The following is a 12,838-nucleotide window of genomic DNA, read 5'->3' as shown; positions in this document are numbered from 1 at the left end:
CTTGGTGATTTTGACCCGATTGCATGGCACTCTCTGGAACGTTTGTAGCCCCTGGGTGAGCAGCTCTGGAAGAAGTCCTAGCACAGACTGCTTCCAGCAGTTCTGCAGTGAGCAAGACTTTCCAGCCAGCACTTTTCAGGGCCCACTGAAGGACCAAGTCCTGGTGCTCAAGCAGTTTATGTATAAAACAATGTAAGGTAGATAACAATTGAGGGGTAAAATGAGGCACAAAATCTAAGTAGGGAGGGATTCCCAGAAAGGCTACATCAGCATGGGATGAAACTGAGAGGGAAGAGAGGGCGTTCAAGGCAGAGAGACTAGCACTGTCCAGAACTCAGACGTGGAAGTGGAAGGATAAGGGTGAGGATGAGGAATCTCTCCTGGCTTGAGAGGAAGTTTGTGTGTGTGTGTATAATGGAAGACACAACTGGAAAGGCAGGCTAAAGTTAGTTGAGGAATGGTCCCTTTGAAAACTAGGCTAAATAATTTGGGTCATTGGTGGGCTGACATCATAGATTTTGAAGCACCATGAAAAAAAAAATCTTTGGATATACTTTCTGATTGGGGTGTTGCTCAGCGGTCTCTGTATCCGACCATCTGTGTGATTGGGGAGGGTTGGGAAAGAGCAGGGGTGTTGACTATTTAGCTGATTGTCTGAAACAATATAAATCATGACTTTTTTTGTTTGGAAACAACTCTTTTCTCCCAAAAGGTCTGAAACAAACATATACCAGTGAAATACATCACTAGAGTGACCCAGCTTTGAGGTACATAAATCAACACGTGTGCCCCTCTTCATTTGCCATTTGCTATTAGGAAGATAGTCCAGATTTGCTGGTGACAAAAACCAGGCGCATAGATAAATGCCCTTGAGAGGTCATAATTGAGCCTGAAAGTGGTCTCAACTGGTTAGAGAAATGAGGACACATCTTGGGATATGTTTCAGTAGGGATTGGCAGAAGCTGGCTCACTGGGAGATTTCTGAAATACAAGTTAGGAAAGTGTGGCTAGAAACCCAGTTGGATATTGCAGTGGGATATCAGCATATTCAATCCAGCAGTGGACCAGGGCCTTCAAAATATAAGGCTAAGAGCTGGATAGGCTGGGAAGATTCTCCACTGGGGGTGATTTTGAGCTCCCCCAGGGGATATTTGGCAATGTCTGGGAACATTTCTGAGTGTTATGACTCAGGGGATGCCATTGGTATGTAGTGGGTGGAGGCCAGGGATGCTACAAACATTCTACAATGTACAGGACAGTGCCTTCCCTCCCCACGAAGAATTATCCAGCCCAATTGTCACAGTGCTGAGGGTGAGAAACCCTGGCCTTGAGTCTCTGGAGTATAGCATTTAGAGATTGCAAGGTGATTCTCAGGACTGGTCAGGCATTGTGTTTGCTGAGGGGTGACTCTAAGTCTTGAGGAAAATGTCAAAGGTTCCCAGATTTTTCAAGAGCTTCTTGGGAATAAAGTCTACAGTAATAAGAAGAGGCTAATTGCCAAAAGAGAAAGAAAACTCTAGCAAGTTTTATCAAGACTATTCATACAAACTAAAGTCAAGAAATATTTTTTTGACTTAAGACATGTATAGGGGATGAATGGGGAACAGTTTTTTCTTTTTCCTTATTCTTTTATTTATCTAGCAGACACTTCCAGATGCCAGACTTGGGCCCAGGCACTAGCAACACAACGAGAATGAATCCTGGTTCCTTCCTGGGCAGGCTCCCAACTCCAATGGGGAGACAGAGTAATGAATGAGTGACTACACAGCACTGTGGTCAGTGCTGGTGTGGAGGTGTGTCCACAGTGCTGCAGCCACACCAAGGAGGATGCGCCCACCCAGTTTTGTCTGGGAAGGAAGAGAGGGGACATTTAAGCTAGAACAAAGTTACCAGAAAGGGAAGAGCCTGTGTTCTTCCAGATAGGGAAAATTACCTGCACAAAGACATGGGACGTGAACCTACATGACGTGTTTAAAGAATAGCTGGTGATTTAGCACACCTGGAATATAAAGTGTAGAGGCACTGGTGGCTAGCAGAGGGGCTATTCAGATCAACACTTGACATGAATGCTCACTCTACTTTGTCCTCTTAAACTGTGGCCTCTAGACTCAAACCTGGTCCTCCAGGTGAGGACTGAGCAAAAAAAAAGAAAGAATGAATGAAATAAAGGAAGAAAGGGTTTTTAAAAAGCTGAAAAATTGTCCCTCAATATTTCTAGTCTTTTTGTTTTGCTTTGTTTTGGAATTGCATTTCTAGTCTTTTAGAGGCTTTCCATATTTCTAATATGCAAACCCAAAATTTAATTTAAAAACGTAGTATAATTTTCTGTTCTCGAAAACAATGACTTTGGATGTATAAAAGAGTTAAAGAAGGAAGTATTATTTATATTTTGATGGAAAAGTTCATTTCTTGCTCTTTCATCCCCAATTTTTTCCCATGTCTTCAAGGAATACAATTTCCTTCACAAGTAATTACTTTACACTTGAATGTACCTACATCTGGAGACTGATGGTGATAGTACTTGCAGGTAGAGAGAGATTAAAATTGTTTTTAGGGGCTGGCCCCATGGCCGAGTGGTTAATTTCACGCGCTTTGCTGCGGCGGCCCAGGGTTTTGACGGTTCGGATCCTGGGCGCGGACATGGCACCGCTCGTCAGGCCATGTTGAGGCGGTGTCCTACATGCCACAACTAGAAGGACCTGCAACTAACATATACAACTATGTACCAGGGGGGATTTGGGGAGATAAAGCAGAAGAAAATGTTTTTAAAGTTAAAGGGAATTTTTGGAATTGAGGCTTTGGGTTGACATTCTGTACCGGTTATTAGACACTTTACCCCATTGTATTATGAGTCCTTGTTTTATGACCCAGGGAAAGTCGTATCACTGCAATATGATGAACACATCCACTGAAGGCCTGATGTAACGCTCCTCCCCACATTCTGAACTCCAGTGTCTGGCTTCAGATGGCCTGGAGCTGTTATTGCTCTTATATGTATTCCTTTGCCTCTGTCCCCCCAGGAATGCTCAGCTGTTTTGCATGTTCGGCATCAGTTAACCCAGAGTTTTCTTTCACAGGGAGCCTTTTGGGGACTAATCTTAGGATTTCTGGTTGGGTTGGCCCGTATGATTACTGAATTTGCCTATGGAACTGGGAGCTGCACGGAGCCCAGCAACTGCCCCACAATTATCTGTGGTGTGCACTACTTGTACTTTGCCATCATCCTCTTTGCCATTTCTGTCATCACCATTGTGGTCGTCTCCCTCTTCACCAAGCCCATTCCAGATGTGCATGTGAGTATCTATTTGGGAAGCCTGTTCTGCCTTTGTTTCGTGTTCTTGCTGAAACACCCATCTTGGTTGGCCTTGGCTCAGTTAGACATCTCACACTCATAGGACTAAAACTGTCCACAATTGCCATTGTAGAAGGATATGGGACAGGAAGTACGGTGTGTCAGCAGGATAGCATCAAGCATGTTTCTTCAGCAAGAGTCCTCACAGCAGTCCACGTTTCAGTCCAGGGGCTGTTCTCTGGATCCTGATCCCCAAGTGACAGCTCAGGTGCGAGGGAAGGAGATCACACGGGTGGGCACATGGCTTAGATGCTCATGTCCCAAATAGGAACTTCTATTTCTTATAACAGCCCCATGGTCAGAGCTTCCAGCGGTCCCAGCAAGGGACATACTTAGTTACAAAAAATCACCACACTTGGGGAAATCTGAAGTATGATTTACCCTTTATATATATATTTTCCAATTAAGCCACCAAACAGTTGTCCATAGAATTCAAGATGTTTCAAACAATATTAAAGTCCAGTTGATTCAAGACTTCAAGAATGGCATATATTCTTCTTTAGCTCTAGACATCACCTTTGGTTTAGAGTTTATTCATAGCCCTCCTAGTGCAGATGAAGATGACCAATTGTGGGCCATTCTTTTCCATGAGCAATATAGTCTGGTAACCCAACACAGTGGGCATTCTATCTTTTTTAGATTTCTAAGAACAGAGCTAGAGATTAACCCAAGGTTATACTTGTCCATAGAGAAAGAGAGAAGTTTTTGATAACTCTGTACTCACACATATACAAATATGGAATGCCTAAGAGACTTTTAACCTTATTGCCAAATTTTCAAAGCTGTGACCAACCTTAATGTCAAAGAAAGACTACTTTTTATAGCAGGAGGACCACCATGATGTTTATTGGCCGAATCTGTCACTGGCTTTCTATATGTTGTATCAGTTGCTTCTCTATGTCTCAGTCTTTGAAAATATTGCAGCCCCAAATGCATCTAACCCCATATTTCCTCTTGAAGTAGAGAAAGCAAGGTAGTCACTGAAAGGAGCATGGTTGGGACAAACACCTTGCATCAATTTACAGACTTCTTCAAGTTTCTGGTTTCAAATCAATAGAAACTATGCCTCCAGCTCTTCCCTATTCTAAAGACTCATGATTCTACAGATTCTCTCCTCATAATATGACAAACATATTGTGCAAAAAACTGATCTCACAGATTTTTGGTGTGAACAAATGGGTGTCTAATCTTGTTTCCCAGCACCAGTGCTAAAAGGAATAAATTCGTTTGTTCATTCATTCAACAAATGTTTCTATATTTAAGGCAGTCTCTTAGCCCCTGACTAGTGTATACATGTGTATGATTTACATCTAAGTTCTCCACATATTTAGAAATAATGCTGTAGATGGAAACTATTATCTATGTTCTTGTTGATACTGGGAGGCCACATTCCTTTTCCTTTCTTGATGTATATCTCTATGTCTTCCCAACTCATTGGCCCAAGACACCATTTGGATATTTCTGCTAACCTGTTCTGCCTTCTTCACAGCTCTACCGCCTGTGTTGGAGCCTGCGCAACAGCAAAGAGGAACGTATTGACCTGGATGCAGGAGAAGAGAATATCCAAGACACCTTGGAGGAGAGCATTGAAATAGGTGATTTATGACCAAGAGCCTATTTCCAAGCCCTAAAATATTACTCCTACAACAGCCAGAAGATTTTACTGACATCTTCACTAAATGCCTTCATCAAAGCTCAGATCTTTCTCCTAGAGGGCAGTGAGGGGCGGCTGGGGATGAGATGGATAAATGGGTTTTGGGAAGATCACTCTGAGGCCTGGTCAAGGGGAGGAGGGAGGTATGGAATCATCCCAACCCCCCCCCCCCAATAGTTTACAATGCTCAATGAGTGAGTGTGGATGAGGTATTTGTCACCCTGAAGTGATTTGGGGCATGGCCAGGGATGAGGGAAGAGTCAGAGCTCCTCCAACATACTCTGTGAACTGAAGGCAGATGGAACCAAAGCTATGGTCACTTCTAGTGACATCAGGGAGATGGGATCGAGGTTCTTGGGGTCTTGTGTCTTCTGGCTTACTACCTCAGATTTAGAAAATCAAATTTCTCTGGAAGTCCAGTAAGATCGTGCTTAGTCAATGCTCAGAGACTTACCCTGATCATGGAGAAATTCTTTCCTCGCTTCTGTGTTGAAACGTTTCCTCCCTATGTGGGAGGGCTGCACACATGGAGGATGGTTGTGGAGATGTGTGGTGTGCAGACATGTGGGAGCTCAAGGTCATAGGTGCTTTACCTGGTGCTGGAGGTCTCATCACTCCATCTGAAGGTGAGCATAGATGCAGCAGAACAAGTGCTCAATCTGGCCATCAGAAGCATCATAGAATCTGAGCTCTGGGAAGGGCCCTAGAGATCACTTGGTTTTAGCACCTCATTTTACAGACATAAATTGAGGCCCAGGGTGGCAGAGGCTTTACCTATGATTCCAGCCCTGATACAATCTGCTCTTGATCTCTAAAGACCTTTCAGTTCTGAAACTTGTGACTCTGCATGTACTGGAAGGAACCTGGAGCCATAGGCAGCTGACCATGGTGTTGAAAAAGGCAGTCCCTTCCTGCTTTCTTGGAGCAGGCAGGAGTGCACATGCCCCCTACTTTTCCAACCTCCAAAAATATCTCCACATTGAGTGAGCATATCATAGATTTAAAAGGGACATGGGTAAGGTGTATTTTGAATGTTTTAATATGGGAGAAGAGATTAGTCCCATACCAGAGGGCAGACTTAAGACTGATGGATGGAAAGAACTCATTCAGTTTTAACTCAAAGTAAGGAGGCAGGATAGGGCAGAGTGTAGGACTTGGATTTAGGAAGAACTTAGATTGAATCCTGACTTCTCTACTTACTATCCTGGGCAAGTGATTCCATTTTTCTGAAGCTTAGGTTCCTTATGTAAAAGTATTCTAAATGATAGCCCATACCTTATAGCACCGTTGGAAACATTGAACGAGATAATGCTCCACCATAAGAATTGTCTATAATTATCACCATCGTGATTGCTACTAAGGAAGAGTTTTCTAATGGAGTTGGTCTGGGAAGGGGTGAGCATCAGGTGTGCATCTATTAAGGATGCCATATAGGGGACTCCCACATGGGCTAGAGAATTAGCTTAGTGACTTCTGAGGTTCATGGCAGCACTTGAATCTTGTTGAACTCCTGGTGAAATCAGACTGAACACCCTGCCCTTAAAGTATTATAAACTGAAATCTCTTGAGGGCTTTTGTAGACAATGGGTCTCACCATTCCCTGAGAATCAGCAGCAGAAGGAAAGTTGCAGCTGCGTCATGATCCCCATATCATTATTGTCACCACCATCATCATCATAATTGATAATAATATGATCATAACATATTTTAACTATGAATACCTTACTCTATTCTAGCGATTCATCTTGGTACCACATTACTATTAAGGCAGATAATGCAACTATAATTTTTCCAACTTTACAGTTGAGGAAAATGAGACATAGAGACTTTCTCAAGGCCACCTAGCTTTTTATTGATCCAGATAACTGTGCGTTTCACACTTGGGCTGGTCGGTGAGCCCAGCTCCTGCTACTCCTTCCCCATTCTTCTGTCTTGGTTTAGTGGACCAAAGTGGATGGAAACAAGGAGGTTTGTCTCTCTTTCTCATTTGTGTGAGAGGAAAGAGAAAACAGAAGGAGACTAATATTTCTTGACATCTACTATGTACTGGGTACTCTCTCTTTCCTTCTTATAAGGAAGAAGACATTATTTCTCTAATCACAGATACGGAAGATAAGAGGTGAATTAACAAGCCCATAAAACTTGGTTTTTGTTCCAGTTCTGATACATATATGGGCTTGACCACTACGGTTCTTTTCAGTTCTAAAATTCTGTGATTCTTAAAGATGGCAGAGTGGAGAGCAGTGGTCCCTGACCATGGTACTGAAAACCACAGAGGCCTTGATTTCCTATCTAGCGAGTTACAGACCTGAGATTCTAACCCAGATCTGGCTATCTCTGATGCCACACCTGGGCTCAGAGGAGAGAATTAGTTCCCTAGGTGGGCATCCACTTCGAATGGCATGGCAAGTTAGATGGTTTGATTCAGCAGTGTTGATATGCAATGTGAGATCTTAAGCCCTAGAAGTGTTGATCACTGCTGCCCTGTTCTGACTGTTCAGACCAATCTTTACCACATGTCTAGATCTGTTTTGAAGCCTTCGAATTTCCAGGTGCAGCCAATGCTCTCCTGAGTCATGCCAGTTTTGTTGCTTTCCAGTGATGTAACAAACAGACATGAGTTTATGTGCTTTAGAGGTGGGTTTTCCAGGTCTTTCATATATACCAGTTCCCCATCCCCTTGTTAATATTTATCTCTCATAAACTATTATTTCCTGTTTGATTCTAACTTTTCTATATCAAAATGCATTTGCATTGGTCCTGATAGAAAACTTAAGCTAGCTGATCATAAGAACGTAGAATCCATCTAGTAACATCATCTTGTAATTAATTAAGTTTGCTCAAACATTTTGAACTATTTCCATTCCTGAAATGAGAAAATTGGAAAATGTGTACTCACTGGAAACCTTTTCTAGTCCCTTTTGCCTCTGTATCCGACAATTCTTTTATGCCTTTCCCCTGTCACAGAAGTTCCTGAGGAGAAAAAAGGATGCTTCAGGAGGGCCTATGACCTGTTTTGTGGTCTGGATCAGCAGAAAGGCCCCAAGATGACAAAGGAAGAAGAGGAAGCCATGAAGCTGAAGATGACAGACACCTCCGAGAAGCCTCTGTGGCGGACAATAATGAATATCAATGGCATCATCCTGCTGACTGTGGCCGTCTTCTGCCATGCATATTTTGCCTAAGTCCTGCCTTCTGCTGCAGACTGTGCTCATGAAGGCCAGACTCTTTACTCTGCCTCACTTTAGCCCCATTGGATGGTGTTGAAGGGAAACCAGCCAGTTGTAAATTTTGCCCAGTTGATAAATCTGTACATGCGTAATTACAGGCTTGCCGGAGAAGAATCATTAACTTGCTGTCAACTTATGTATTTTAGGCCAGTGTGATACAGTCAGTTGTACAGATTAGAGCTGCAGAAGGAAAGTCCACTCAGTCCTACCTAGGTAAAGGCAGACTAAGAAATGGAAGCCCTGTGATGTCTGATGCAAGTTTGTCTCAGGTAGATTCAGTGTGTCAACATTGTTTGTGATCCTTGAGTATTATTTTAAGAGTTTGGTCTCCCTTGTTCCTGGTCCTGTCCCTATCTGACCTTCCCCTCATCTTTTCTTTTCTTTAAAATGCCCTCTCCCCACCCCCGATCATATCCCTGTCAAGTTTTTCCTGGCACAAGAAAAATCAATGTGGTAAACTGTTGAAGGCATTGAAGTTGAAGATGGGGGCCTGTTGGGGTCCCTGTCTTGGGTGTTTGGTTTTTAAAGGAGTAGCCTGGGGATGGCAGTACTTACCCCAAGGGGATGGACCAAGGCATCAGCCTCGGGCCGGTGGAAAAAGCAGATAATCTTGAATCAAGGAGATTTTATGGTCTTCTTAAAAATGTCCATTGTGAGTTCTTCAAGTTTGGAACTTCACTCATTTTGGTATTTGCTGTGCCTGGAATGTCTTAGCCACCCAACAGTGTTTGTGGAGTGAATGAATGATATGGGCATTTATTTATAAACGCTTGATTTATTTTTAGTTAACCTTTCCTTGTGGCTGCACAAAGTGTACACTCTGGCAACTATAATGAATTGGAGTGCATTTTCAAGAGGCTGCTCTTCCTCATGGTGCTGATGTTGACCTACGAGCTTAGAAGCTGACTCTGTCTCACATAGTCGAGCAAATGTGACTCTTTGGGGCATCTGTCATCTCAAAGCAGTGCACTCTCCTGAAACATTGAAACAATTAGCCTGAGATCCTTCTTCCCTTGAGTGCATGTGACCACAGCCTTCCTCTTTTAAATGTCTTAATTGGTGCTCATCCATTGGCCAAGGTTAGGGTAGGTGGTCTCTGTTCCAGGTGATAGTGCTCAGTGCTTTTATTTCTTATTGAATCTGTTTGTTTCCTAGGGGGAAATTTTAAAAATTTAATTTAAATTTAATTAATGAATTTAATTTAATTCTCTTAATTTCACCTATGAGATATTAATTATATTGTAATATAATCCTATTGAAGTCACGATGTTAAGTGTTTACTGATTTCAGGCTAGTTTAGAACAAAGCTGGGATCTGAGATTCTGTGGAGCTGAGTGTGGTTCCTGGGTATAAACATGGTTCGACAGGTAAAAGGATGGCTTGTTCTTATGAAAGGAAAGGAAACTATTTGATGTGCCCTCATATTCCCCTTAAGCTAGGCAGAGAAGAGGGAAAAGTGGAGAGTTCCACATGGCTAGCACTACTGAGAGTTCTCAGTTTTGTGTGGAGTTTTTGATATATTTCAGCTTCGAAAGGATAAAAGGAGACAAATTGAAAGCCAGTGGATGGAGCGGGCTTAGCGTACCTAGATTGTCCTAGATTCTCTTTCTGGCTTTGCCGATGATTCACTGTGTATATTGTGGTGAATTATTTTGTTTCAGCTCTGTGTTTTTATCTTTGGAAAATTGGGGACCTTGGTGCTTATAGCATCTACCTACCTCCTCTGGGTGTGACAAGGGCACTTTGAAAAGGGGATGGGAGATACACACAAGAAGGATGCCATACAGATGTTATACTAAGCTGCATTTAGTCCCATAAATTAAAATATACTACTCTGATAAGAATGAAAACATTTACAAACTGTGACATCCTGATTTCCTATTCTCTAGAGATTCTAGAGAAATACTGAATGTGTCTGCGTTGAGCTTTAGTCGGTACAAGATATGGATTGGGAAGCAGGAGTCAGGACAATTAAGACTAGAATCTACAATTTTAACAATTTAAAAATTGTTTTTTTAACGTTTGGAGCCCACCCTTCTGAAATCACCATCTCCTAAAAGATCCACTACAGCTTGTCCTGCTTCACAAAGCAAACCTTGGGAGAAAACATATGGGTGCTTAGTTGGAAGAGAGAGGCTTCTTAACATTACCTTCAACCCAGCCCCAAGAAAACTCCTTTTAACCTTCAACTTGGATTCCAGTGAATGAAGTTGTTTGAATGAGGTACCATTACCTTGATGGATTAGTGGGGAAGGAACTAGGGAGATGTGGGTGAGGCTAATAGGGCAGCCTTGTTTGACTGGCTCTGGGGGATTCAGGTGAGTGTTGTTCAGTCTCAGAGCTCCACATTGCATCCCTGACTCAGCCAGCTTTTGTCATCCTAAGAGCAACTCAAAGAACAGGTAAATCGATAAAATTCACCCCATGCTTTGAAAACTGGTATTAAATGCCCACCTGATAAAGGACCCTTCTTTACACACGAGTGCCTGCAGCACATACACGTGCATTTCAGAATCAGACCAAGGCCTTAGAGCAGTGGTTCTCAAACCATGGCTTGTATCAGAATTCCCTGGAGAGCTGGTTAAAACACGGGTTGCTGGGCCCCACCCCTAGAGTTTCTGAACCAGTAGATCTGGAGTAGGGCCTGAGAATTTGCATTTCTGACAAGTTCCCAGATGATTTTGGTGCTGCTGGTCTGGGAAGCACACTTTGAAAACAACTATGTAGAGTTAAATTCCAAAGGGTCTTCATTTCATCACCAAAGCAAGCAGACCTGGAGGAATCTCTTTCCCAGGTGCTCTTTTGAGATTTTTAGTGCTGTCTTAGGACAAAAAGTCTTTTCTGAAATCAAAGGCAGGTAGGGATGGCCAAGGCACATTACAATGAAAAATCCCCCCACCCCCCTTTGACTTTTAGGGCCCATCTACTTAAGTCTGACATCCCCCGTAGATGTCCAAGGCTGACAATTTACTAGTTTAACTTTTATTTTATTTTATATTTTGTACTCATCATGTACCATATACATGGCCCTCAAAGTCAGTCTCACAGGTAGGCATTTTCTGCAGACATGGTGTTGAGGGGAGAGAGCACTAACATTTAGTGGGAATTTTCTACGGTCCAGGCCCTTTAGGCCACATCGAATGACCTCACTTAATCTTTACAACAGTTCCATGAAGCCTGCATTGTATTTGGAGGAAACCAAGGGTCAGAGATTCAGGGACCCAACATGAGGACCTTGGTGGTCATGGCCAGAGGTTGACAGTCCCTCCTCCCTGCTACAGAATTTCCCAGGGCAGGCTTCCAACAGTGATACATGTTTCTCCCACAATTCCAAAGACCCCGGAATGGGGAGGAGTGTAGACAAGTGAGGAGACTAGCATCTATTGAGCACTTATTTATATTAATAAATGTTATAAATTTATAACATTTGATTATATGAATTAAGTGTCCCTATATGTTTTCAGATGAAGAATGAAGGTTCAGGGAAGTTGATTGCTTTGCTTGAGGTGGGTCTGTCTCTAGAGCCTATACTCCTAGTGGACATCTCCTCCTGACCAAATAGTGATAAGAACCTATCTTTTCTGTCAAGACAGCTTCTGCTCTTTCATGAGGGCTCTCCCAAGACTATTAGGACATGGATAATCATGGTTTCTGATTCTACTTCACCCCCAGCATGAGAGAAGATGGTCCTTGAATGGACCTGCTCTCCTAGATCACACTCAAAGGCCAAATCCTCCAACTAAACAACAGATATTTCAGATTAGCAAAAATGGAAATCAGAATGTTTGTGCTTTGCTTGTATTTTTTGATACACCGTGGTCTAGGAGTCAAGGTGCCTGAGTCAAATGACTTCTCACTGATTCATTGTTGAAAAACTCTGTGGTTCAGACCACCCAAAGGTCCTGCCCCTTCTGCCTTCCCTCACCCACAGGTTGTGTATGTTCTTTTTGTAATTCCATGTCCTTTTGCTGCATGATATCCACTTCAGATTATTTTTCCCACAAGAACTTGTGACTTGGAAATCCACAAGATGCATAATTAGCTTTATCTATGTTATGGGCTTAATTGTGTCCTCCTCCCCCACTCATTCGTTTGTTGAAGTCTAATCCTCTGTACCTCAGAATGCGACTGTATTTGAACACAGGGTTTTTAAAGAATTAATTAAATTAATATGAGATTAGTAAAGTTGGCCCTATTCCAATATGCTTCCTGTCCTTATGAGAGGAGATTAGAACACAGACACACGCAGAGGGAAGACCATAAGACACGGAGAAGACGGCTATCTACAAGCCAAGGAGATAGACCTCAGAAGAAAGCGACCCTGCTGATACCTTGACATTGGACTTCTAGCCTCTAGAACTGAGAAAATAAATTTCTGCTGTTTAATCTAGCCAGTTTGTGGTACTTTGTTATGATAGCCCTAGCAAACTGATACAGTCTGTAAGGGAATTAGATCCTGTTCTGTGTTTTCCTAGATTCTGCATTTGTCTGTTTGATATCCATTAATCACAGGGCCAATTATATTAACTATTTTTTCTTATTTTCTGTATTCTTGATGCTCTGGCATTTGGGGGTCTTAAAGACAGAGGCACTGCCCTTCCC

At 42.6% G+C, this 12,838-nt stretch overlaps 1 protein-coding gene across 1 annotated transcript in view; it reads left to right on the top strand.

Moving 5' to 3' along the window:
* SLC5A1 (solute carrier family 5 member 1) overlaps positions 1–12,626 on the top strand; it is a 61,940-nt gene extending 49,314 nt beyond the window's left edge. The window contains exons 13-15 of the mRNA XM_008542549.2: positions 3,078–3,293; positions 4,842–4,947; positions 7,974–12,626. Coding sequence (XP_008540771.1) covers positions 3,078–3,293; positions 4,842–4,947; positions 7,974–8,191 — 540 coding nt within the window. The 3' untranslated portion in view covers positions 8,192–12,626. The remainder of the gene's footprint in view (positions 1–3,077; positions 3,294–4,841; positions 4,948–7,973) is intronic.
* The last annotated feature ends 212 nt before the right edge of the window (positions 12,627–12,838 follow it).

This window comes from Equus przewalskii, chromosome 7, assembly GCF_037783145.1.
Source record: "Equus przewalskii isolate Varuska chromosome 7, EquPr2, whole genome shotgun sequence".
Taxonomy (NCBI): domain Eukaryota; kingdom Metazoa; phylum Chordata; class Mammalia; order Perissodactyla; family Equidae; genus Equus; species Equus przewalskii.
This window is presented reverse-complemented; position numbering and strand designations above follow the sequence as displayed.